General features: G+C 66.4%; 1 protein-coding gene across 1 annotated transcript; it reads right to left on the reverse strand.

The window, feature by feature from the left end:
* Positions 1-1377: 1377 nt before the first annotated feature.
* HIP1R (huntingtin interacting protein 1 related) lies at positions 1378-24487 on the reverse strand (the record flags this gene model as incomplete). The annotated part of the gene is made up of 32 exons (XM_084253844.1): positions 1378-2203; positions 2346-2558; positions 2667-2728; positions 2812-2935; positions 3037-3142; positions 3251-3351; positions 3605-3667; positions 3749-3779; positions 3941-3999; positions 4197-4307; positions 4517-4653; positions 4806-4913; positions 5064-5150; positions 5248-5395; positions 6148-6342; positions 6592-6693; positions 6784-6900; positions 6987-7075; positions 7147-7330; positions 7410-7482; positions 7637-7698; positions 7813-7953; positions 8113-8188; positions 8281-8338; positions 8977-9117; positions 10796-10857; positions 11114-11190; positions 11471-11551; positions 12458-12514; positions 12751-12893; positions 13239-13302; positions 24395-24487. The coding sequence occupies 32 exons, from the start codon at positions 24485-24487 to the stop codon at positions 2153-2155; spliced, it is 3216 nt and encodes a 1071-aa protein (XP_084109970.1). The 3' UTR covers positions 1378-2152.
* Between the last annotated feature and the right edge of the window lie 932 nt (positions 24488-25419).

Raw genomic sequence — 25419 nt, forward strand, 5'->3', positions numbered from 1 at the left:
TTTGCACTTGGCGGCAGCGGACGCGGCGTGGGGGGCGCCGTCCCGGCTGCGGGTTTCCATGAAGCCTCCCCCCCTTCACTGTGTGGTTTTCCTGTTTTCTGTTGGGAAGGAAAGTGTCCTGACACAAGGCCTTTCAGGGAGCGTTGAAGGACGCACGCTGCTCGCAGCCGACCGGAGGGCGCAGGCCGCGGTCCCCGCGCCCCAGCAGCGTGCGCCGCCCCCGACAGGCCAATGTGCCTTAGCTCCGGCCGGGGCGGGGCCGGCCTCAGCCCCGGGCGGGCACCTGCCGCCGGGCCGCGTCTGCGTCCAGCGGTGCCGCCCCGCGCCCCGGCCTCAGCCCGCGACGGGCCGCGACGCCCGGATCTCGGCCTGCTCGGGGGCCACCGTGGGGCCGGCCCTGCCCGCCTCCCCCCGGGCTCGCGCGCCTGTGCGGGCGGGGGCGAGTCGGGGTCACCGTGTGCTGACAGGGGACCCGTGTGGACTGACCTCTGACCGCGCCCCAGCCCCTGCCGTGCCAACCCGGGCCCGCCCGGCAGACCCTGCCCGCTACCTCCGCGCCCGCCCGGCCGGGGCCGCCCGCAGCCTCGCGGCACAGCAGACGCGGAGGGGGCGCCGCGGCCTCGCCGGAGCCCTTTGCGAAGCGGTGGGACCCTTTTTAATAAAGAGAATCATGACTTCCCGTCCCGTCCTGTTCCTGGGGCGCCGCGGCCGCGAGTGGAAGGAAAAGCCACTTGAGCAACACCCGCCCCCCCCCCCCCCGCACCTCTCGCGGGCGGGGTCCCCGCTGGCTGCGGGCGGCTCCTCGGCCGTGTGGCCGCCGCTGGGCCGAGCGCTCTGCGCGCACGTCGTTCTGCCACGGTCTCTCTCAAGCGAATGCGCGCCCGTCCTAGCGGCTGCCGGGACGCTTGGAGCCTCCCGGGCGGTGGTGCAAGAGCCGGAGACGCCCTCACGCCGCCCTACCAGGCGCCCCACGCGCCAGCAGCCACAGCGCGGCCCCCCCCCCATGGCTACCGACCTGCTGCAGGCGGCCGGGAGCCCCGGGGCCGCAGGCTCAGCGCTGCGCTCGGGGCCGGACACCTCCCGAGTCCGCGAAGGAACACGAGGGCTGCGTGGGGCCGGACGGTCACGGCCAGCCCAGCCCGGCGAGGGGCGCCAAAAGCTCAGATGGCCTCAACTCCCCAGAGCGCGGGGCTCGGGGTCCTGGGGGGCGCGGCGGAGCGACACCCCAACCCCACCGTATTGCGCGGGGGTGCCCGCAGCGCGGCCCGCGGACACCGGCTCCCTACCCAGCGCCCCCGCCCCGAGACAGTGAGCAGCGGCGGCCCTCCCCGGGCCTGCAGACAACAGTCAAGCGCTGTCCTTTATTGCCAGCCCGCGCCCCACGCGGGGACACCTGCTCCCCGCCCCAGCGCAGCTTCCTGGGCTCCGGTGGCGGCTGGGTGCGTGGGGGGGGGCGGGCTGGGCCTCGAGAACGCCCCCTCGGCCCCCGCCACGGGCCCGGAGCCACGGTCACACGCAGCCTCCGCCTCCAGGCTGGGCCCCCAGATCCTTCCGGGGCTCAGGGGCCGCCTCGGAGGCGGCCCCTTTCTGGGGCACAGGCTCTTGGCGCGGGAGGGCCTGAGGGGGTGGGGTGGGAAGTGGGACCCCGATACCAGGGGAGGGGGGGACGCCGGGTCAGGGCAGCACCTGTGGGCGGGGCCTTCGGCCGACGCCACGTGTCCTCCGGCCAGGCCAGGCGGCGGCTCCACAGTCCCCGGCCAGGCTCGCCAGGCTGCTCCGCAGACGCGCCCCGGTGAGGCCGAACAGGTGACGTCCTGGCCCGCCCAGCAGCCCCGGCCGCTGCCCTTCCGTCCCCCTGGCCTCAGACCCGGAGTCAGGACGGCAGGGGCGGCCCTGCTTCCCGGCGTGAGCTCAGGCTCGCGGGCGTGGGCCGTCCCGGTGTCCGCGTGCCCCGGAGACTCAGCCTGCTGGGTCCCGGCGGCGCTCAGGTGCAGGTCCGGGCACCGAGGCCCGCGGCGGCCAGGCCCTGGAGTCCAGCACGGGCTGCGGCGGCCGCGGGGCCCTGGTGTGGGGATGCGGCCCTGCTGTGGCCCCGGCCTCGCAGGCTCCTTGGCCGAGTCGGGGCAGCGCGCAGCCGGATGGCCCCGGGGGCCTAGTAGTGCGTGAGTGGGGCCTGAGGGGCGCCATCCTTCCTGTCGAGCGGCTGGAATCAAAGGCGGTGGGTGGGAGAGGAAGTCAGTGGACAAGGCCAGGTGTGAACCCCACCTCTCCTGGGCCGTGACCCCCCACGGCTAGGGCCGCAGACCTGCTCAGACCCCGGCGGGAGCCCCGCCCTGCCCCAGCACCTGCTGGTCCGTCCTCGGGGCCACGCTGGGCTTCTGGGCCAGGGGAGGCTTCCTGGAGGTCCCGCTGCGGGGGGCAGCGCTGGGCCGGCCAGGCTCCTCCTCCTCCTCAGGCGCCCCGGGGGCGCCCCCCGCCAGCGCGTAGTGCTGCTTGCGCAGCTCCCCCAGGCGCACGCGCTCCGCCTCCAGCGTCTTCTCCAGCTCCAGCACGCGCACCTGCAGCCCACACGGCGCTCAGCATCGCCCCAGGCCCTCCCGCCGCCTCGGAGCTCGGCCCTGGCGCCCGAAACCGGGCGGCCGGGGTGGGGTGGGGGTGACGCCCACCTGGGTCTCCATCTCCTGCTTCTTCAGCTTGATGAGCGACAGCCCGGAGAAGTCCATGGTGTCTGCAGTCCGGGGGGAGGGGGAGGGAGGTAAGCGGCTGGGCGCCCCGACCTCCCCTCCCCCAAATCGGGGCCCCGGCACTGGCCTCGGTCCTCGATCTGCTCCTGGCCCGACTTGGCGGAGGCCACCACGCCAGCGGCCCTCTCGTTGACGGCGCGGGAGCACTCCTGCAGGCGGCCCAGGTGGGGGCTGTGCTTGCTGGCCTTCACCTGGCACAGCGAGGGGCCGCTCAGGGGGGCTGCTCAGGCGAGCCCTGCCACCCCCCGGTCTCCAGCCAGGGCTGCAGGGGCCCGGCCAGGCCGCGGCCTACCTTGGAGGCCGCCACCAGCTGGGCCGTGCTGGCCGCGATCTCGTGGGAGCAGACGATGAGCTCCTCGCACTTGCCCGTGTGCAGCACCACCCTGTCCGCGGACTCCCTGGGGGTGGGCCGGGTCTGGGTCTCTGGCCCCACGGTCTCTGCCACCCCCAGCGCCTCCCCAGACCCGGCGCCCCCCGCCCCACTGCCCCCCGCCTGGGGCACATACACCAGCTGCGAGGCTCCCCAGCCCACGGCCTTGGAAGCAGAGATGAGGCCTTCCGTCCAGCGCGAGTTCTTGGCGTAAAATTCCTGCTGCGTGGCTGCCCCCTGGTGGCGACGGGAGGCAGAGCGCCGTCAGCGGCATCGCACCCCACAGGGCCCCTCCTCCCCGCCAGCCTCCAGGGGGCGCCCCTGGGCCGAGCCCGGGCGTCAGCAGATGGCGCACACCGGGTGCCTGGGGAGTCACGTCCCTGCACACTCGGCGTCCTCCGCCAGGGCCTGCGGTGGCTCAAGCCACATGGTGCGGTGGGCGCTGGCTCGCGCCCCTCCCTTCCAGGAACTGCCCTCGCTGGCGGCTCACCCTGCCGCTCTCCACGATCTCCTTCTGCAGGCTGGTGGACGTCATCACCAGGAGTCGGATGGCCTGCCAGAAGGAGGTGCAGGTCACTCTCCGGGTGGGCCCCCCAGGGGCAGAGTCCACCCCGGGCCCCAGCTGGCCACTCACCTTCATCAGGTCTGTGCAGGAGTTGAGGATCCTGGAGGAGCAGGAGCAAGCACAAGGAGAGACAGGTTGGCGGCATGGCGGGAGGCCACGGAGGGGCCGGTGGGGGGCAGGCCCTGCTCTTTCCCCGTCCTCTGGAGATCCAGGCCACCAACAGGGTGGCCCCCGGATCTGGGATGGCAGACGTGGACTCACCTCTCGTTCACCTCCAGCTTCACCCCCGAGCTGGCATGGCGCGCCTGGTTCATCATGTCCTGTACCCGACGACAGAGCCATGAGCCGGCTGGGAGGGCGGCGTGGTGGGCGGGGGGTGGGGGGGAGGGTCGGCTCCCGGGATGCCCCAGAACAGCCCCTGCTGCTCCCAGCTCTGGGAGGCTGTGCTGGCCCCTCTGCCCAAGCCGCGTGCTCTGGGCCCCTGCGGGAACTGTGGGGCGCCGTGCGCTGTCCTCACCTCAATCCTCCGGACAGCGTCCTCAATGGCGGCAGACGTGGCTGCCATCTCCTTGTCCACCATGGTCCCCAGCTCCTCCTGACGCACATCCAGGCTCTTGGGCTTTAGCTCCTGGAGGAGGAGGATGTCTGGGAGTTGCTGAGGGACCTGACCCCCAGCAGCCCCGAGAAGCCTGGGAAGCAGCCTGGGGCGGCAGCTTTCGGGGGGGGGGGTGTGCATGCCCCACAGCTGTAGGCTGTGCGTGAACAGCTGTTCAATTCAGATGAGGGGCAGAGAACGGGGGGACCCACACGCCATGCGGGCGCAGCCGCACATCTCACCTGGCCCAGTTGGAGGATGCCACGCAGGGGGGCCCGCACCAGGTCAGGCTGGGCCTGCAGCAGAGCCTGCCGATCCTGCAGCTGCCCCGCAAGCTCCAGGGCCCGGGCCCCGCACTCCCTGCAGCTGTCAACCAGGCCTGGGGGAAGAGGGTGCCTGAGAGGCCTGGAGGAAGGCCCTGCACACAGGCCCAGCCCAGGGTCTGAGAAGGACCTTGCAGTGCTCCCCCTTTCCTGGCCCACACGAGTCGAGCTGGAAAGGTGACTGCCGCCACCGCCCAGGGCCACTCACAGTCAGCAGGGTCGGTGGGGGCCAGGTGGGAAGTGGCGCTGCCGTTGACGATGGTGTCCGCCGTGAGGTGGGTGAACTGGGTGAGGGCTGCCACCAGGGCAGAGGCGTCTGCAGGGAGGAGAGCAGAGACCCCCAATGCTGCCGCCACCCAGTGCCCCATTTAGGGCCAGGAGGGGAGCTCAGCGTGGGGTGCAGGGGCCAGGCCCTCCGGCTGGCCAGCAGCAGAGCAGGAACCAAAGCTGGGGGGTGTGGGCTCACCTGCAGGGGAGGACAGGTACTGGGCGTGGCCCTTCTCCAGGGCCCCCACGGCATCCAGGGCTGCCTGGGCCCGGCTCACCAGGTAGTCTGCAAGCACAAGAGACTGAAGGCAGTGCCCATCTGCACCGTGCACCCTTCCCAGGGCGGGGCAGGCGCGGCCTGGCAGGCAGGAGGCGGGTCCTACCCGGGGAGCTGGTGCAGCGCAGGTGCAGGGGGTCGTCCAGCTTGCCCACGGCGTCCTGCAGGATGCGCTCGGCCTCGGCAGCCGCGCCCCGCAGCACCGCAAACTGCTCATCCAGGAGCCTCTGCTGCAGCCCCTGCTCCTGGGACTCCTAGGGGACAAAGGCAGCTCGGAGACCCCACCCCAGCCCAGAGACGCCCCACTCCACCCCCAGTGACCGGGCCGTTTCCTCAACTCAAAATAAAAGGCCAATTAGAAAGCAGGCGAAGAACACACAGGCCTTTCTCCCCAGACACAGGCAGCGCTGAGCCGTGAGAACGCCAGCACCGCGGCCGGCAGGGAGGGGCCAGCAAGCCCGCAGTGAGGGGCCGCGGCCTGCGCCTCGCACCCCCAGGCCGGCTACAATGACGAGCGGGAGGAAGTGCTGGCGAGCAGGCAGGGAGGCGGCTCTCACAGTCTGGGGGGATGTAAAAGGCCGCATTTGGAAGACATTTTGGTGCATCCTCCAAAGGCCACACATCGAGTTGCCACAACCCAGCAGCTATTCCACTCCTGGGTACAGACCCGAGGGGGACCCTTGTGCACAAGTGTCCATGGCGGCAGCATCCACAACAGCCAAAGAGTGGAGACCAGCCGCGTCCGCGCGAGGCCCCAGGAGGAGCGCCCTCGAGAGCGTGGCGGTGAGGGACAGAGGGGGCCCAGCAGACTCCACTCACAAGACGTGTCCCGCACAGACCGCCCCACGGACAGCAGTTGCCAGGGCCACAGGAGAGGCAGGGGACATGGGAAGGGTGTTTCGGAAGGGTGAGAATGTTCTAGAAGCACAGGATGTACAATCTTTTAAACGCAGAGACCCCGACTTGCCCGGCCTCATGGCCGGCCGTGCGGCGTGAGGGCCGCTACCTTGTGGGCCAGCCGTCCCTGCAGCTCGCCCCTCTCCCGGGCGCTGCGCTGCTGCTCCTGGCTCAGCGCCGCCTCCTTCTCCCGCACCAGGCTCTGGGCTTCCAGCAGGTCGGCCTCCCGCTGCCGCATGGTGCTGCTCAGCGCGTCCTTCTCTGTGCTCACCGCGTCCAGCCGTGAGCTCAGCTCCTGCCCGCTCTGTGGATACTCTGGCATGAGCGTCCAGGCCCCACCTGCCGCCACCGCCCCGAGTCTACAGACGCTGCTCAGGGCCACGGCTTCATGACCCCGGGGCTGAGGCTTCCTGAGGGCAGACCCGGCCTCCTGCTGCTGGGCAGAGCAGCACCGCAGGGCTGACAAGGCCCCTCTGACCAACCCAGTGGCACTGAGGCATGGCTTGGCTCACAGGAAGGAGCCGGACTCGAGTCCCACCCGCTGGCGCCGCACCTGCTGCTCACGGCTCAGGGCCTCCTGCACGCACACCAGCTCCCCTGCCTTGGCCGCCAGCTCCCGCTTGAGCTTCTCTAGCTGGTCGCTCTGCTCCTCCAGCTGGGACAAAGCAGCTCGTCAGTGGGCGCTGGGGGGCCAGGGCAAGGCCTGGAGTGGGGGCCCTGGGGGTGGCCAGGTAGGAAGACGCACCTTCATCTCAGAGGCCCGTTTCACCTGCTCCACCTGGAAGGCCAGCTGCTCCTTCACCCGCGCCACCTCCTCCTGGCTCTGCTGCGTCACCGTCAGCTGCTTGGCCGTGTCTGCATTCTGACGGAGGACGGAGGGACAGGCTCAGGCGGCCGCGGGCCCCTCCTGCGGCTCCGCCCAGGGCATGGCGCACCCCCGCGGCCCACCTTCCTGAGCAGCTCCGCGTGCGTGTTGACGAGCTCGTTGTGCTTCTCCTTCAGCCGGTTATAGCGGGCCTCGGTGGCGCTGGCCTTCTCTGCAGGGGAGGGTGCATGACTGGGGGCCCAGAGCCCTCGGCCCGGCCCGGCCCACCCGCACCTCACTCACTCTCGGCCTCCTCTCGCAGGCCCTGGTTGCGAGCACCCTCCTGTTGGGCAGCCCTCAGCTGGGCCAGCTCGTGGCGCAGCTGCTCGTTGTCCACCAGGGCCCTCTGCTTCTGCTTCCGCTGCTCCTCCAGCTCGGCCTCCAGCCCGTTCACCTGGCCCTTCAGCTGCGAGATGTACCGCTGGGCCTGCGGGGCAAGGAGGGCAGGAGGTGGGTCTGCCGGCGTGGGGCTGCCCTGCGGCCCTGCCCGCCTCCACCAGTCTCACCTCCAGCTTGATCTTGTCCAGCTCGGCCCGCAGCATCTCCACCTCCCTCTTCAGGTTCTCGATCTGGAGGTCCCTGGGGACAGAGGCAGGTGGGCGGGGGCTTCTGAGGCCCGCACAGGCCTGATTCAAGTTTGCGAACCAGGAGCAGCGGACACAGGTCAGGGCTCTGGGTTGCTTGAGGGGCCCTCGGGGCCAAGCTTGTGTCTCCCCCTGCCTGAGGCCCTCACCTGTCATCCTTCATGGAGCCGTTGGGGGGTCCAAATGTCTGGTCAAAGAGGTCGGCCACCACCTGCCACGACAAAGCCTGTCGGCTCCTAGCCCCCCCCCCCCCCCAGGCCACGAGGGGAGCAGGGGCCGCCGGCCACTCCCCATGGGACCAAGAGACAGGAAGCGGGCGGCTCACCACTGGCTCCCCGGCAGGGGGGCCTGTGCTGATCTCGATGAGGTTCTCCGGCTCCTCATCCTCGGGCGCCTCCTCAGGGATCACCACCACCGGCTTGATGTGCTCGGCCAGCGCCGAGGCCCGCAGGAAGTTGGGTGGTGCCTGCGGGGGCCACAGGTGGGAGCTGCTCAGTCACCCGCCCTGCCCCCCATCTTTCCACCACAATCCCTGAGCCGGCGGGGCCCGCCTGGCACGCAGCATCCTCGATCTGGAGGCGGCCAGTGTGAGTGCAGGGCCATGCCCAGGCAGGGCGGAGGGTACCTCGGGCAGCCGGGGGATCTGGATGAGCCGCTTGAAGTAGAGCATGTCCGAGGCTCTCCGGAAGAAGTTTCTGAGGCTGTGGAGAGAGTGGGGGGTGGCATGGAGTGCCCCAGCAGGCGTGGCAGAAGCCTGAGCCTCAGAGCCTTCCCACCGCGCCCCCGCAGATACCTGTGAAACTGCTCGTGGAACCGGTCCCTGTGGCCTTGCAGGGTGTCCGCCGGGAGACCTGGGGGCAGTGCGCGTCAGTGGGGCACCCTCTGCTCACTGCTCGCAGTCGTGACTTCCGATCCACCCCCTCCCCGCCCGCCCCCACCCGTGCCCCCATGTTCTAGAAACCAGCACAGAGGACGGGTCATCTGCCACTGGGTGCCCGAGACAAGGTGGCCGCGGGGGCCTGGCTAACGCCGTGGCGAGGGCAGGACAGGGTGAGCGGGAGGAAGGGCAGAACCTCGACTGAGCGACCCCGGTGGGTCAGCCCCGCTGCCAGCACAGCCCCTCGCCCCTGGCTTGCAGGTCTCAGAGTGGGGTCTGGGGACACGGCCCTTTCAGGGGATCCACTGGGCCCCAACTCTCCGAACACTAGGGAGCCCGGGGTGTCTTCCAGCCCCAGGGCACAGGCTGAGAAGGCAACAGGCAGCGCAGAGGCAGGGAGGGGTCGCTGCCCCGCCCAGGGGCAGCTGGGAGGCCGCAAGCGCGGGCTCTGCCCCCTCCTCACTAAAGGCCTGTTTTGGAAAATACTGATTTTTCACAGAAGGTGTGAGCGTGACGACACAGAGGTCAGCACTGCCGCTTCTAACGAGCAAGCGAGCATCTCCACAAGTCCGTCTCCCCGACACAGCCCGTGCGGGGCGCCGGAGTACGCACAGGCGTGCAGCTTGAACATGAGCTTGACCGTGTAGTGGTAGAGGTGGCTGCAGTCCTGGATGACCTGGATGAGCGGGGCGAGGCGGCACTGGCCCGAGGACATCTGGGACACCGCGATGGCCGTGTTGAGCTGCCGGAACACTGGCAAGGGGCAGGCAGGGGTGAGTGCGGGGAGCGGGGCCATGTGCCGGAGGCGCGGGGCCACCTGAGTGACGGGGATGGCCCGCGGAGGGCGAGGCCTTCGGGGCGACGCACACGGCAGGTCACAGCAACCCTGGTGCTGGGGTGAAGATGGCGGAGGCTGGGGAGCCTGCCTGACCGCTCCCGGCTGGACGGGCGCTCAGATGCCCCAGTCCTGCACACAGGCCCTGATCTCTGGAGGGGCCTCAGGGGAGGCCTTGGTGGCTGCAGAGCCCAAGGCCTCATCTTATTGCAGCCGTAGACGGGCTCGGCCTGTCCACAGCAGTGGAGTGAGGACGCCGAGCTCTGCAACCCCCAAGGGACGCTGGCGCTTCGGCTGTCCCTGGGCCAACCTCCCAGCCCGACAACCACCCTTTCATGAGCTCAACCAAGAGGCAGGAAAGGAATAAGCTGAGGCTGCCTCCCTGCGGGGTGAGCAGCACCCCAGGGGCCCGCAGGGGATCCAGAATGGGCCCTCAAGCCCTGGGGCGGGACCGTGGTGACGCGAGAATGCCTGGGCGGACCGGGGCACGTGCGCTCCCTCACCTTGGAGAGAATGACGCCACGCAGGCGCACTCCCCGTGTGAAAGTGCAACACAAAAAGCGCTGCTCGGGTTTTAGACACAGAAGTGAGTATTCTGCACTGGCTTTTCCTCACCTAGCACGCCTGTTTTCGCGCTCCCTCCCTGCTGTGCGGACAGACCCCCGCCCCCTGCAGACCCCGCTGGGCACCCCCCCCCCCACCTCGGCCACATCCCATCCTGGGGGGCCCTCGCCTAGTTTCTCTGGGGAGCCCCTGGCATGCGGGCCTGGCACGCCCCTTCTTTGTGCTTCATGCAGACATCAGTGTCCTTCTCCACCCTCCTGCCTGTGGACGCCCATGGGGCCCCCCCAGCCCAGAACGGCCCTGGGGTGGGATGTGGCTGCTGCCGGCAGGCCCCTGCCCTGTGAGCGCCCTGCTTCTGCCCAGACTCGGGCAGCAGGCACACCCCCCACTCCCAGGGCCCTGGGCAGGCCTTCCCAGGCACAGAAGGCCCAGGTCCTAGCTGCCCACTGGACAGGCCCAGACTGCGTCCAGGCACGGGAACGCCCAGAGGCTGCTTGGATCCTCTGCTTCCTAAATCCAGATTTTTCCCTTAAAAAGGCATTTGTTTGCCTCTGGCCCTCCTGTGGAGAGCACTGAGTCACCACGAGTTGCTCCGAGGCTGCCGCCCGTCACCTCTGCAGCCCGAGTTCCTGTCCAGCGCTGCCAGGTTCCGGGCTGGGAAGTCCAGCATGACTCAGAGGCCTTTGACAGCAGAAATCAGGTGGGACTCCCAACCACCATCCCGGCGGAGTCTGCTGATGCCCGAGGCCAGGCCTCGCTCCGGCCAGGCCCCTGAGGAGGGCGCTCCTGGCAGTCCCTGCCGCAGACCCTCCTGGCCCGGGGCCCCCAGGGAGGTCCTCCTGGTGCAGCACTCTGGACACAGCCTCTGGGGCCTGTGCCCTGCAGGGTGAGGGAGGCTGTGCTTTGGGGCCTGGACTCCCGGGGTTAGGTGAAGCAGCCAGCCGGGCTGCCAGAGGCAGCGCCAGTGCCTCCCTCCCCGCCCCTGCAGGCTGAGGGCTCGCTCAGACCCCACTGTCCGCTCGGTCGGCTCACCTGACTCGGAAAGCTTCAGCTCACAGTCCATGTAGTCAAACATCTCCACGGTGAGCTGGAAGCTGTGGGAAGGCAGGGGAGAGATGGGTGGGAGGGGGGGCATGCCCCACCGGTCCTGAGGGCGCCCCCAGGAGGAGGAGCACAGTTCACATAGGCCTTTGCTAGGGACGCAGACGCCTGATTCCAAATCAACCCCCCCCTTTGCCTTTAGACTCCTCGCCTGTGCACACGACCTCCAGCCCCCAAAGCCACGGAGCACATCAGCCCCAGAGCCGGGTGTGGGTCCCGAGGAGCAGCCGGGAGGCGAGAGGGACTCACGTGTTGTTGACGTCCGTGCCCGCTGCCTTCTCTAGCACCTCGTCTGTCACCTCCAAGCCTGCGGGAAACTGGGGGTGCTGCGGAGAGGACACCCCCACTCAACCATGGCCCACACTAGCTCTGGCCCAGACCCAGCTCTGATTCTCAAGGGGCAGAGGCGGGGAAGTCCCAGGCTGCGGAGCGGCCATCTGCCTGGGGCCCAGCGAGGGACTGAGGACGGGAGAGACCAGGGATGCGCACCGCCCCGGGGCCAGGGTCAAGGTTGGGACAGGACAGATCCCGCCCCCTCTGCAGGCCGACCCTCCCCCCCTAGGGTGCCGTGGCGGGATAAGCCCCACATCCTCCCAGAGAAACTACCTTGAGGTGGAAGGAGATTTTGGTCAGTAGGAGCTTGGTGTAGACGTTCACCAGCTGTCCGTACCGGTCATGCAAGTGCCCCTGTGGACACAGAAGCCCAGGTCAGGCCCACGCCCAGGAACCTGCCCAAGAACCCCGGGCCTGCCCCAGGCAAACAAGCCAACTGAGGTGGGCAGCTGCCAGGGCCAGTGCCTCCTTGGCCCCAGACACGGGCTCACCCCACCAGAGGCGGCTCACTGCCGACCTGAGGGGCTCGCCCATCTCCCCCTTTGTCCACAGCTTTTTTAAAATCTTACCCCTTGTCATCTTACCAAAGAAACTCTTGTGACAAGAGAGCTCTGTCCCAGGGCCACAGGCCAATTCCGAGTCGGGAGAATTTATTAAAATGCTGGTGGCGGCCGGGGAGGCACATTCCGACGCGCGCGGACTCGCCCTCCCGGCCTCCCCTGTCCCTCTACACACCCTGTCCCCTGCGGCCAGGCCAGCGGGGCCTGTGTCAGCAAACGGCATCAGGTGCCCTTTCCTGTCTCCAACGGCCATCCCTAAAGCACAGCGCTCTGGGATGCTCCGTCCCCAGGGGCCTTGGGGCAGCTCTAGAATACTAGCTCCCAGGGCTCTGAGACTTCACCAGGGGCCAGAAGCTTCCAGGGAGCTTGTTGAAAGCAGATCCCCGAGGCCAAGATCCTAGAGCAGCTGGTCTGTGGGGAAGGGGAGTCTGCAGCCTCGCCCGGGCGCCAAGCGCCGCAGTGGACACACATGGCCCTGGGTCAGGGCGGCCACAGTTGCCACTCACAGGGACGAGGGCTGGGGTTTCCGCAGCGGCAGGTCCGGGCAGTCAGGAGTCTGCACCTTCCGGCCAGGAGCACAGCTGCCCCCGCCGCCACCCCAACCAGGACTCGGCCCCGCAGGTGCCCCCAGCCCTGCGTGCCCTGGGACTCCGAGACAAGCTGTGGCTGGACTTGGGGGACAGGCCCCCCCCACACCTACCCACAGATCTCCAATCTCCCGAACGTTGCTCCGGTACCGCTGGCAATCATGCAACACCTGCACACGGAGGGGGGGACAGGAGGAGGAAGAATCTAGCACCTCGAGGAAGGGCCTGACGCATGTGATCCCAGCAGCCGAGGGTAGGGAGGGCCAGCAGGAGCCGAGGGACACAGACTCAGGGGGCTTCTCACGCCAAGGAGCCCACCCTGCCTGCCTAAGGGCCCGGCTCCCCAACCCTGTGCTGCCCTGGGGGCCTGGCGGGTGGGACAGGTCTGTGGGCAGCGGCTACTCACATTGGGGTGCCCATCTCGAAGGACCTTGTGAAGGACGTGGCAGAACTTCCAGCTGAGGATGGAGCTGCTGGCAAGCGGCAGGCCGATGGCGTAGGACCAGAAAGTGAAAGCGCCCTTCTCGTGGTGAGTGCCCAGGATGATGCCTGCCAGGGTCAAGGCCAAGTGCAGGAGCAGAGACGAGAGCATGGGGGTGTCAGCAAGAGGAGCTGAGGGCGCAGGGGAGAAGCCTGGAGGCACCCCCCACCCCGCCACATCCCTCTCCCTCTGTGGACACAGCCCACGACTATCATGGCCCAAAGGCCTAGGAGCGCAGATGCCCATGTGAGGCAGGACCCAGGGCAGTGGGATGAGGCCAAGACCCCGAAGGACACGCCCCATTGTGCTCCCGGTCTCCAGGAAGGTGGACTTTGTGAAGCCCTGGCAGCCCCCCCCCACCAGGACCACACTGCTCCCCAGTGGACCCCACCAAGCACAGGCAAGGAGGATACGGCGGGCATGCTTCTCCTTCACCGGGGCCTCCTGGGTGTTGATGGCTTTGCTGATGCTGATGGCCTGTGGGGACGGGAGGCGGAGATCAGAAAGCCGCGGGCAGCCTTCCCCTGGCGAGGCCACCCCAAGAGCACCGACAGGACTTGCTCTTCCCGCCAGTCAGAGGGGCAGCAGCGCGGAGGGAGAGCAGGCTCTGAGCACCAAAGCAAAGCAGGCCCCAAAGACTGTTCTTTCTCTTGGTCTGTGCAGCTCTCTGCAGCCACTGCCCACAGCCACGGGCCCCAGGAGTGCCCAGCTTCCAGGAGGAGGTTCCCTGTGTCTGCAGGGGACCACCCCTGGGCTGAACCCCACAAGTGCTTCGCTCTCCCTGGAAGGCGTGACCCCTGGCCCAGGGGAGTGGCAGGGCCTGCCTCCTCCGGGACAAGCGGCTGGGCCCTGGGCCCCTTGTCCCCCCCCACCTCAGCGCTGACTGGGCCCACACAGCCACTGTGGAAAACCAGGACACACCTGGCCTGTGGCCTGTCAGCCAAGCCGGGCGCCTCTCTCCTGGCAGAAGCACCGGCCCCACCAACTCAGCCGGCCCCCTCGGCCCCAAGGCAGTGGCAGTGTGAGGGTGGTGCCCGCTCAGCACAGCGCAGTGGCCTCTCTGAGCCGGCGGTGCCCGTCTCCTGCAGGTCCTCGCCAGGGCCCACGCTGCCTGCCTCCAGGACACCAGGGGGGCGGCGGGGCTGACCAGGGTTCAAGGTGATGCACGCCCACCCTGCAGCCCCCAATGCTGCCTCGCACACAGCGGGCGGTCCGGGGCAGCGCCGGGCATGCTGTCCTCAGAGGGCATGTGAACAGGAGTGACTGCCCTGCCTGGCACGGGCGACGGCATTCATTTCCCGATCCACTGGGACCTGACTCCGGACCTACCGGGCAAGGCTGAGGGACTGTCTGCTGGCGCGGCCGCGGGCGCGAAGGCGGTCCTTTCTGAGCAGACGGCAGTCCCAGGAGCCGGAGGCAGGGCTGGCCATGGGCAGGCTGACCTCCTTTCACACACAGTGCCCCATTGTGACCCACGACTGGGGTGCGGGGAGTCCCAGGGCTGTGGCCACACACCACACTGGGCCCCGGGACCACCAGCGCAGGGCCCAGGTGGAGCGGGAAGGGCTCCCCGCCTCCCGGGGGAGTGCAGGCGTGCTCGTGCTCTCTATTCTCCAAGCCCTCACGAGCCGGAGCCGGGGGAAGGCCTCCTTGGCCACCTGCTCTTGTGTCTGCCGGCCCGCCAGCACCGCCTCCTGGAGAGGCCGCCCTTCTCCAAGTGTCACTGAGCAGCCTCGGGAGAAGCTGGGGCACCACCCGCCCCCCTACCACGGGACAGCCCCCCGCAGAGCTCCTGCATGCCGGGGCCACGGCCTCACAGCCCCCCCTCCCGTGCCGGGCACAGGCAACACACCACGCAGCAGCACCCCGCGAAGGCGCTGCGCACGTCTTCCAATGAGGAAACAGGCAGAGAGAGCCGGGTCAGGCTGCCCCACGCTGCCCTCCAGCTGCCCGGGCCCCTCCTCCCTGCACGTGTGGAGCAGCGCCCCGGCCAGGGCTGCCCCCAGCAGCTGCCGGCAGCGAGCAGCTCCTAAGCCAGGAGCGCGCGTCCCCAGGGTGTGCCAGCACACCGCCACCTGCCTCCGCCACGACTGCCCCCCGCCCCCGCCCCGGCCTGGCGGGGAGAGTCCGGCAGCAGCAGAGCCGAGGCGCCCCTGCGCAGGCCCAGGTGCTGGCGGCGGCCAGGCGGGCAGACCCGGGAGGCCCCCTTCGCCTCGGGCCTGCAGCTGGAGAGCAGCTGTGGAGACAGCCCGGAGGACGGGGCTGGCTGGGGGGCAGTGGGGGAGGACGGCGGGCTGCGAGCTGAGCCAAGGTCAGCCCGCCCCCGCCGCGCACAGGCCCTTCCCTTCCTCGGCGGCCCCGCTGAGGCTCTCACCCCCAAGAAGGGCACCACCGGGGGCTCCGCGCACCCTGTTCAGTCTCAGCCGCCGCAGCCCCGCCGACGGCGAAGCGCTGTCCTGGCGCGTCCCGCACCCACCTCTCCCGAGCGCCAGACGCGAGGGAAGCGGTTCTGCCCCCACCCACCCAGCATGTGGGAGATTTTTTCAAAGCGGTGATGGAGGCTCAGGGACCGGTGAGATGTGGGGACGCGGGCACGGCGCCCCACGGGCCCCTCAGGGCCGCCGCGCCGGCTGGCGGAGGAACACGGCGCTGTTGTGCGGGCGCAGATGCGCGCCGGCCGCCGGACAAGGAGGCACAGTGCTCACACAGAGGGCGTCTGTGGCCGCTTCACAGGGCCCCACTTTTCCTACCAGGCGCAGCCGCCAGCCTCGTCCCAGGACGGGACGTCAGGCCTGGGAGCCTGGCCACCCAGCCTGAGAGCGAGCCGCACAGAGATGGGGTGAGCACGGGCGCTCAGCTTTGGAGCTGGGACCCAGGCCAGCTTCTGGGGTGCCCAGCAGCAGCAGCACTGTCCGCACCTCCCCCAGTGGCTGGGTGACAGGATAAGAGGAGCCCAGGGGCGCTGGGCAGGTTCTCCCCAGGCCGCCAGCCAGGAAGGAGGCTCCTCTGCTCGCTACCTCCCTGGACCGGAATCGTTCCAGCAGCTCTGACAACCACCACTGGAGCCCTTTCAGCCTACGGGGTCAGTGACCATGGAGGGAACCTTCCAGAAGAAAGCTTCAAGTTGAAGGGATCAATTAGGAACCTCGGTTGCCAGGCTGGAGAGAGGGCCTCGGATCAGTCTGCCTGCCTGAGTCCTGGGGAGAAAGGAGCCTCGGCCAGGCTGAAGGGGGCTCCCCACTTCTCACCAGAGGCATGGATGGTGCCTAAGCGATAACAGTGGGTTTTGTGGCAGCAGAGAGACCCGTGGAAAGGCCCACGGGACACGTGTGCAAAGCCATGGGTGGGCAGGATGAGCTTCTCAGGCCGGGAGGGCAGGTGAGCAGCCAGTTCCCCTGGCCTTGTCCCACCCAGCCCAGCACCGAGGTGCTGACCTTTGGAAGGGTGGGGGGACAGGCCTGGTGGTCTGTGGCTCTGGAGACACAGTGGGAACGGCCGGCACCGAGGCGCTAGCAGGCGGCCCATCACAGGCCGCAGGGCCAGCCACCAGCCTCCGCGGCCTGATGGCGGGGGACGACTGACTCAGCTCCGTGCCAGGCATCGGGGCAGCACTCCGCCGCGTTATCTCTTGTGACCCGCTGAGTCACCCTGGAGGTTGGCAGATGAGGAAATCGAGACTCAAGGAGGTTACTCATTCGCCCAGGTCATCACAACAGAAATTAAATGTTGACCCGGCGCTTCGGCTCTGCGGGCCTGCTCCCGATCGGCCCCACTAACACAGACCAGCGAGCGCAGCACTGGGGGGTCCGGGGGCACCCTGTAGACCACAGCCCCCACCCACCCTGACTCGGGAGGATGGGGGTGCAGCGAGCGCCTGGATACTGACCTCCTTCTCTGCCCCGCCCAGAAACGCCCCTCATGGAGGGCCTGGTCCACCTGTGAACGCAGATTCTGGATCCAGGACCTGTTCGGACCACGGGTCACACAGAAAGCTTGTGGGGCAACCCCACTGTTCTCCCATGCCCTCAGCTGAGGGCGCCTGACCTGACCCTGGCCTGCATCTCCGCCCCCTCACTGAGCGGCTGTCCTGAGCCAGGACGGCGCCCTCGGGAGACCTCTTGCCGGGGCCGTGTGGGCCCAACGGAGCCCGAGTCCTCAGGACACACCTGCCCTTGCTCCGGCGGATGTCAACAGCTCCGCCCTCCCGGAAGCCCACAGCCTCAGAAGGGGGCAGAGCTGAGTGCCCTCGGAGGCGGCAGCCCCGGCCCTCTCTGAGACATGCGACATCATCAAGCCACGATGCCTCCTTCCCCAGGAGTCGGTGTTTGGGGTCAAACACAGGCCTCTTCCAGCTCTACCACAGCACCCTACGCCTCAGACGCCGGTCCTGTCTCCCCAGGCCGCCTGGGGACCCCTCGTGTGGCGCCTTCCCCTTCCTAGGCTGCAGCGTCACCGCCTGTGAAGCAGGAATAAGAAGCGAGGCCTTCCGGAGCGTGCACACACACAAGCTATGCTCCACCATGGGCGGCGTCCTTCTGCGCCAAGTGGGTCCTACCCTCAGGCGCCCAGCGCTGGGCTAAGAGGAGCCCTCCCGGAGGGTCTCGCCCGTCAGCCTGGCTAAAGCAGCACCGCTGCCCCCACGGCACCCGTTTGCCTCTCCCTTTACCATCTTGTCTACCATTCATTCTCCGAGCCCTCCACGGAAGCCCCCGCTCAAGGGACCTTGTCCCTCGGCTCCCTGCTGCATCTCCAGGGCGCACACCCGCCGGGCGCCCGTCTCCAGCGGGCGGGAGAAAGGGCGCGCGCGGGATGGAAGAGGCGCGTTCATTCGGCGCTGAGTAAATCCGAAACAGTGAGTGTCTCTTTCTCCAGCGAACAGTTTAACCACTGGAGTTAAATAGTAAAAGCAGCTCTAAAACAATTTCTATTTTTAAAATCAACCCAGAAATGAATCAGACTGAAGCCTCCTGTTGCTGCCACGACGCTATTTACTAGCTGCACTCGGCGGGACAAAACGCCCTTCAGAGCGCCGGGGAGCGGGCGCCGGCGGGAGCGGGGCTGTCTTCCTGCAGCCTTTCCAGACTTGTGTGAAGGACAGAGCGATCTCATTCAAAAGCTTCTGCCACCTCAAAGGCCACTGATGAAAGCAAACACAGGATTTCTGTAGCTGGGGAGCAGCTAGGATGTGGTCACATGCAAAGTGGGGAGGCGCCGAGGCCTGAGGTCTGCAGCCCTGTCCCCTGCAGCAGACAGGAAGTCGGGGGCCACTCACCCGCCTCTTCATCATACCCGGCCCCCGGGCCCAGGCCTCTCAATCAGTGTTTTTCAAACCGGAGGGCCCTGCTGGGGGGCAGGAGCCCAGGGAGGTGTCTCCCTCTCGGTGGGACGCAGGTCACAAGTGCAGCCTGAGCCTCTGCCACCTCTCCCTGGGGGGCTGCAGGTGACACACAAGGAAACCCTGCGCCCCGCCCCTGCTGGACTGCTCTGGAGTGGACAGGCAGCGCCCCGGGGACATCGCTGCACAGACCTCTCTGTCCCATGGGCCCGGGGCTGAGCCCCTCGCTGGCAGGCAGACCTGTTGTGGTGTGAGGACTGTTTATTTCAGCAAGAAAAAAACAATCCCTCCTCAGCTTTCCTCCCTTGGCTCAGTCTCCCCCCGAGTGGGTGCGCACCTCGAGCATGGCAACAAAGAAGGGTGGCTGCCCCGGTGCTGTCCATCCCTCAGTGTTCACATGTCCCTGAGGCGCGGGCACCCACACGCCAGGACACAGGAGGAGCCAAAGTCCTCTGTGCCTGAGGGTCTTAGGGCGCAGTGGGGAGTGCTTAGGGGTGCTGCGGGCAGGCAATGCAGCCCTGTCTCCCGTGACCCTCCCTGGATCTAAGCAGTGCCTGTGTGGCCTCCGTCCCCCGCCACCGGCTGTGCCGGTCCAGCTGCAGCGTCCTGGAGACAGGGAGGCGGCGTGAGTGAAGTCATGGGAACGAGGGAGCAGGAGGCTGGGCCGGGCGGAAAGCGGCTCACGGCCTTGCCAACAAGGTGATATCTGAGTCCACCCAGGACCAAGGGGAGTGTCGCCCGCGCACAGCCGGGCTGGCAGGGGCGGGGCGGTCCTGGGCCGAGCGTCTCAGGTTAGGCGGCTGTTTCCCTGTCCCTCAGCCAAGCAGGCCTAGACTTGCCTCCAGAGTTTCCACTCGGAGTGCTGGACTGGGCGGCCAGCGCAGTTTCATTCACAAAGGCCTGGCCGGGGGCAAGGTCAGAAGGGTGGACGGGTCTGCCAAGAAGCCATGTGCCGGCCTCCCTGCACCTGCCTGGGCCTCCCCGGGGCATCTTCCCAGAGGACGTGCCACCTGCAAACAGGTCCTGCTGTCCGGGGAGAGGGGCCAGTGTCGGGGGTGTGAGCACCTGCAGACTCACCCTCCCAGGAAGGGGCTGCTCCCCTCCCACCCCCAAACAGCCCCAGATCCCACCGTCCTCGTGTACAGAGGGCCCCCCAGGGTGCAGAGACAGCACCGGGGAGGGCCAGTGTGTCCGGCTCCTCAGCCCAGTCTGCTCCCTGTGTGCCCGTGGCTGCCGGTGCGCGGCCTCCCTCGCAGGTGGGGCCTGTTCCTGCTGCTTTGCACGGCACACCTGTCCATCTCCCGGCTCCCCCACACCTCCGCTGAAATGAATGACACCCCAAAGTAGAACAAGCCAGCAGACACACAGTGATTGGGGCAAAGTACATCAGAGATGGGAAGCGTACCCCACCCAGCCTGGCCCAAGAGGTCGCCTCAGTGACACCCGGGGAAGCCCCGGGACAGGCAGCTGGCTGCTGCCCAAGCATCGCCAGGCGGAGGACACCCTGGGGAGGACACCCTGGCGTGAGAGCGCAGTGCCGTGGCAGGAAGGCCTGGCTTCCGCCCACCTGGCTAGAACCGCAGGGGTGGGGTGGAGGTGGGCCCTTGAGCCCGGTTCTTCCTCTTCCTTTCACAAGCCAAGCCTGCACCCCATGCCTGCAGGTGGGGACACAGTGGGGAACAGACCTACCCGCCCCTGACCTAGGGGGGAGGGCCTTACCACCGGCCCCTTTGACAGGGGTGAGCAGAACCAGTGTTTCCATTTTTTCCAAAACTCAGTGGCTGGGAAACATCTTTGGGGTAAATAGTCAAGTGAGGCCCAGAAAGGAGCGCGTGCTAGAGTCCCTCAGCATGAAGACGCGAGGCGGGCAGAGGCGCCCGCACAGGTGACGGGCACACCTGGGAGGCGAAGCGGGAGCACTACGCGGGCCCAAGAACAGCGCACAGGGAACAGCCTCCAAACAGCCCGGGGTCCCACCCTCCCGGGCTCCGGCACCGCAGACACTGACCAAAGTGCCCTGGCTGCTCCCAACATGTGCTGGGGGGCGGGGGGTGGGGTGGGCAGAAGGCCATGGCCACCACCACCGAGGAGCACCTGAAACGCGTGAGCCCCGATGCTGGGTGTGGGGAGAACACCCCCCTGACGTCACGCTGAAGAGGCTGTATCTCGGGTTAAACAAACCATCAAGTGCGTCTCACGTGCTCTGCGTGGCTGCTGGGAGAGCTGAAGCCCTCTCGAGGCTCGGGCTGTTCCCACTGGCCGGCGAGCCGGGCTGAGAAGCCCCAAGCAGCGATGCTGGTTAATGTTTACAAGACTCCAGCTGCTCGGGGTGCGGGGCGCATGTGCCGCTGACCCGGGGAACTGGACAACTGTCTCCATGGTTTGTCCCACAGGAACCCCCCAACTTAGGGCGCAGCCCCTCTGCCTGCCCCCACCTGGCCTTGAGCATGGCCCTCTCCCTAGATGGCCAGCGGCCTGCTCTGGGGCTGGATTTCTATGTCCCCCAGGGGACGCAGAGTGGAGAAGAGCAAAGGAGAAAGCAAGCCTGGACTTAGCCTTTCGGACGCTCCTCCCAGCTGGGTCCACAGGACGTGCCCCGAAGACGGGCCTGCTTTTTGGAGGGCGGTCAGAAACAGCCTCCCACTTGAAAGCTGCTGGGGCAGGGCAGGGAGGCAGCAGTGGGCACCGCACCAGTCTTGCATTCTGGGCAAATGTGCTGTAACAAATCACCCCCAACTCAACGGCATAAAGCTGGATCGAAGTGTCCAGCTCACAGCACTGGAGGTCAGAAGTCCAAAATAGGGCCTCCCTGGTGCTGCAAGGGGTTAAGCACCGCACTATGAAGCAATCCGCAGCCTCTGCTGCACGAGTTCCATCCCCGGCCGGCCAGGGAGATACCCACATGGCAAGGCAGACCTCTCCTGTCTCCCCCGCTGCTCCCCTCAGCAGTGTATTTCAGTAGATCGGCCTGTTCTGTTCCCCACTCTGTCTCTGGTGAATCCTCTCACCCCCCACATCTCTGGCCTGTACCCCAGCTCTTGTTTGCATAAATAAATCTTAAAAAAAAAAAAGTCCAAAATGGGTCTGACGGGTCAAAGTCAACGCGGGGGCAGGCCCGTTTCTCTCTGGAGGCCCTATGGGAGAGCCCTTTCCCGCACCTTTCAGCTCCTCAGGGGCGGCCCCCTCATGGTCAGGGCCAGCAGAGGTCAGCGGAGTTTTCCTCACAAGGCATCTCTGACCACCTCACCTTCCACAGCTAAAGGCCCTGTGCTCACATTGGACTCACCTGTGTAACCCAGGCTCGGTGCCCTATTTTAGGATCAGCTGATTAGCATTTTCCTAAATATTAACATTCACGGGTTCCAGGAACTAGGACGCCAACATCTTTGAGGGGCCATTACTCAGCCTTCCTCTCTACACCTCCAAAACAGTCCTACCTATGAGCTGGATGGCACGATCTCTGTTTTTGCAGACAACTCTATTTTTTTCAGAGTTAAACCACTTGCGGAGGGACCCAGGCCAGAACCTGGTCTGTCCCTACAAAGTCTTCATGAGGCCACACCGTCTTTTTAAAGATACAGGCAGTTACGGGTTCACGGGCAGGTTCTGCATCCTGGAGTCAGGACATTACCACAATAAAAGGTCAATACTGGGCCTCCCTGGTGGCGCAGCAGCAGGTTGAGCACTGGGTTGTGAAGCTGCCCGCAGCCTCTGCAGCACCGGTTCGATCCCCGGCCACTGGGTGAGGGTCCCAATTGGTGCGCAGACCTCGCCTGCCGCCCACTGCTCCCCCAGCAGTGTATTTTGTCACTCTGCCTGTTCTGCTCTCCACTCTGGCTCTGGTGAATCCTCTCACCCTCCTGTGCTTGACTGTACCCAGTGCTTGTATAAATAAATAAATAAATCTTTCTTTTTTAAAAAGTCACTACTACTTTATCACCATTTTGAATACGGATCTTACCACCAAAGGGACTAAAGTGACAGGGACGAAGAGACCAGCTGTCTGAAGCCCTGCTCCCTCCGCCGCCCCCCCCCCCCAGCTGTCACAAGTACCAGCCACCCCAGGCAGGAAGCGAGACTGCCCTCAATACTCCTGGTTGTAGGGAGGAGGGAGACCTTTGCAAAACAGGGTGTGGCCTGTCAAGAAAGCTAACAGGGAAGCATTTTTCCTGCTCCTGACTCAGGAGCCCAAGAGCAAAGGCAGGGCTGGCGGGATTTCGATTCTATGCCAGCCAGAGCATGGCTGAGCACCCCGGCAAGCACGGAGGCAGCGTATCCCAAAGCTGCCAGCGTGCGGGCACTCGACGCGCTCTTTTCCGTCCAGGAGACATGCAAGCAGCAGCCTCAGCTCCTGCGTCCTTTCCACTAACGGGGCCTGGCCAGCAGCTCACTGGATATTTCTGGGAGTGAGCTAATTAAATATTAATCATGCACAGCCTTATTCCGACTTCCCTCAATAAGTCACGCTGAAGACAAGCAAACCCAGACAGTGGAAGAAAACTTCATCTTTCGGGAAGAAAGGGCCCCCGAATGGGTAAATCCTATGAGGCTCACGCCTTAGAAAGTTATTCCCGTAACCCTCACGTAACCCTCTCAGTCCCTGAGAAAAACCCAGCAGGCAAAAACCAAAACAAAGCCTTCTTATTAACCAGAGCAATCACCAAAACGCGTGGTCCTCTCTCAGCCTTTCTTTGACATTCAAGAAAGTTGCCCTTCACTTGTAACAACTTGAGAGCAAGGTCAAAGAACCTGCCCTTTAAACTCCATCTCCTCCGTACAGCAATCAGACCTCTTTAGACCTCCTCCAAAGCACAGGGGGGAAAAAAATCTAAAAGTCAGAGAATTAAAAAAGCTTCTGACAACACCCAGGCTCTCTCTGATGATTAAATTTTCCTCCCCATCCTTCCGCAGGTTCCTGGCACAATTAATTCCATATTAATGGCTCTGAATGTCACATCCGCTTTCACGGTGGGTTAGCCAGGTGGAACCGCTCCGCTCCGTTGCCAGGTGATGGTGACGGTGCCGACCACAAGGATACCCTGGCAGCCAGGCTAGTACCAGCACCTGCCTTTCATTAACGCCTTGATGTCCCCGGGTTTTATCAGTGTTTTCCACTGTTAGTCACCGGCACAAAGGTCAGACAATCCCCTGCGTTTTCCCTTATTTCAAAATGAAAGTTGTGCACTGCGTGTGCTAACTTGATGAGCAGCCACCACAGAAGTCACTGCTCTCTGCATGGAGAGCTGCTACGGCAGCCACAAAGGTCCCCACCCGGCTCCAGCCTGGAGAGGGAGGGGGCCTCGCCGGCCCGTTCCTAAGTAAAATTTTTCTGCTCTTTCATTCCAGGTTGACCAGTTTTGGCGAATACACGCGTCTGCGCTCCCCTCCCCCTGCCTAGGCGCGCCTCAGTGCTCCTCAGATAAAACGGAACAGAAACGCAGCCGCGCGGCCCGGTGCTGCCCGGCAGGGCGCTCGCACTAGACACCCCGCGCCACGACCGAATTTTGAAAATGAGCCTCCCCCACAGGCCACCCCTGCGGGAGACGCCGGCGCGTGGGCCGTGCGGGGGGGGGGGGAGCCCCAGGAAGTTTCTGTCTGTCGGGCGCGGGTATTTAATAAGGGGGTGTGCGCCGCCTCCTATGTGGGCCAGAGCCGGGGCAAACAAGTCTGGCTACATACGTGGAACTTCGCGCCCGGCAGATAATAAGGTATTGTGCGGCCGTGGAAAACAGCTCGGAGAAAAGGAAACAGGGAGTTTCCTTGAGGAAAGCGCACGGCTTCCCCGCGGTGGGCGCCGCGGGGCGGGTCCAGCGAGGCCGGCGGCGGGCAGGGGTGACCCGGCCTCGCGCGCACCTGGACGCCGCCCGGCCCCGCCGCCCCGGCCCCCGAGCGCCCCCGGCCCGCGGCCTCCCTCCAGCGGGGTCGCCCCCCGGGTCCCCGGCCCCCTCGGCGCCCCCACACCCGGGCCCCCGGCCACCTGGCGCCCCCACACCTGGCTCCCCGGCCCCTCGGCCCCTCGGCCCGGGCGCGCTTCCGGTTCACCTGCGCGCCGCGCGCTCGGCCGGCGGAGGCCGGGAGCCAGGCGGCGGGGCGCGGGGGGCTGGGGCGCGAGCGGGGTGAGGGGCGCCGCGGCCCCGGGCGCCCGGGGGGCGGGGGCGGCCGGGGCCGGGGGGAGCGCGGGGGGCCGGGGAGAAGACGCCGCCCGCCGCCCGCCGCCCGCCGCCCGCCGCTCGCCTGGGTCTTGTCGAACTGCTCGCGCTCGGCCTCCAGGCTGTGGCCCGGCCTGCGGCTCAGCACCCGCGCCGGCACGTTCTTGATGCTGTTCATCCTGCGCCGCCGCCGCGCTCCCGCCCGCTCGCGCGACTGAGCGCGTCACCGCGCCGCCCGAGCCTAGGCACCGCGAGGCCGCCCGCGCCGCGCCGCGCCGCCCCGCCCGCCGCGGGGGAGGAGCCCGCGCCGCCCCGCCCCCGGAGGCCCCGCCCCTCGTCTGGAGGCCCCGCCCCGTCCTGAGGCCCCGCCCCGCCCCTCCACACCGCCACCCAGCCCCGGGACCCAGCCCGGGACCCGCCCCTCCTCCCTTCTCCAGAACGGTGGGGCGGGTCAGCACCGGCTCCCTCCCAGCCACCGCACCCCTCATCCCCCTCCGCCTCCCTTTAAACCCTGTCTACACCAGGCCGGGATCTGGTTAATTGCAATAAACTGGACCTCAGTGAATCTGACCAATGGGAGCACAACTAGACCTTTCTTTCCTTTTTAGTCATATTAACTTACGTGTCAAAATGCATACAATTACGTCGGTCCCTCTTCGTGCATCTCTAACGTAACTGCAGCTGCTAATCACCTGTGGATGGATTTTCAGAGACTGCAGGCTCCTTGCCAGAGCAGAGGAAGAGTTGGGGGGACCAGGAGAGGCAGGGCTGGGACAGCCTGCAGACAGATCTGGGCAAAACAGGGTGCTGGTCTTCAAGGTGCATCAAAAATGCCACAGGAGGTGGTGTGAGACTTTATTATATATATTTTTTACATCATTTTTCATTTTTGCACAATGTATGCATTTTCATCTTTTTTATAGTCCCCACACAATTCCCACCCCAACCTCCTTGTTTTGCTCCTACTCCCTTCTCACCCCTCACCCTGTAGTGAGTCTCTGGTTTATAGTTGCTTGTTGATTTTGACTTTTACTTTATTATAATTACTTTTTCCAGGTCCCTTATTTAGATTCTAAATTCCTGCTATGAGTGAGACCATCTGGTATTTTT

The sequence above is a fragment of the Talpa europaea genome, assembly GCF_964194135.1.
Source record: "Talpa europaea genome assembly, chromosome: 14".
NCBI lineage: Eukaryota > Metazoa > Chordata > Mammalia > Eulipotyphla > Talpidae > Talpa > Talpa europaea.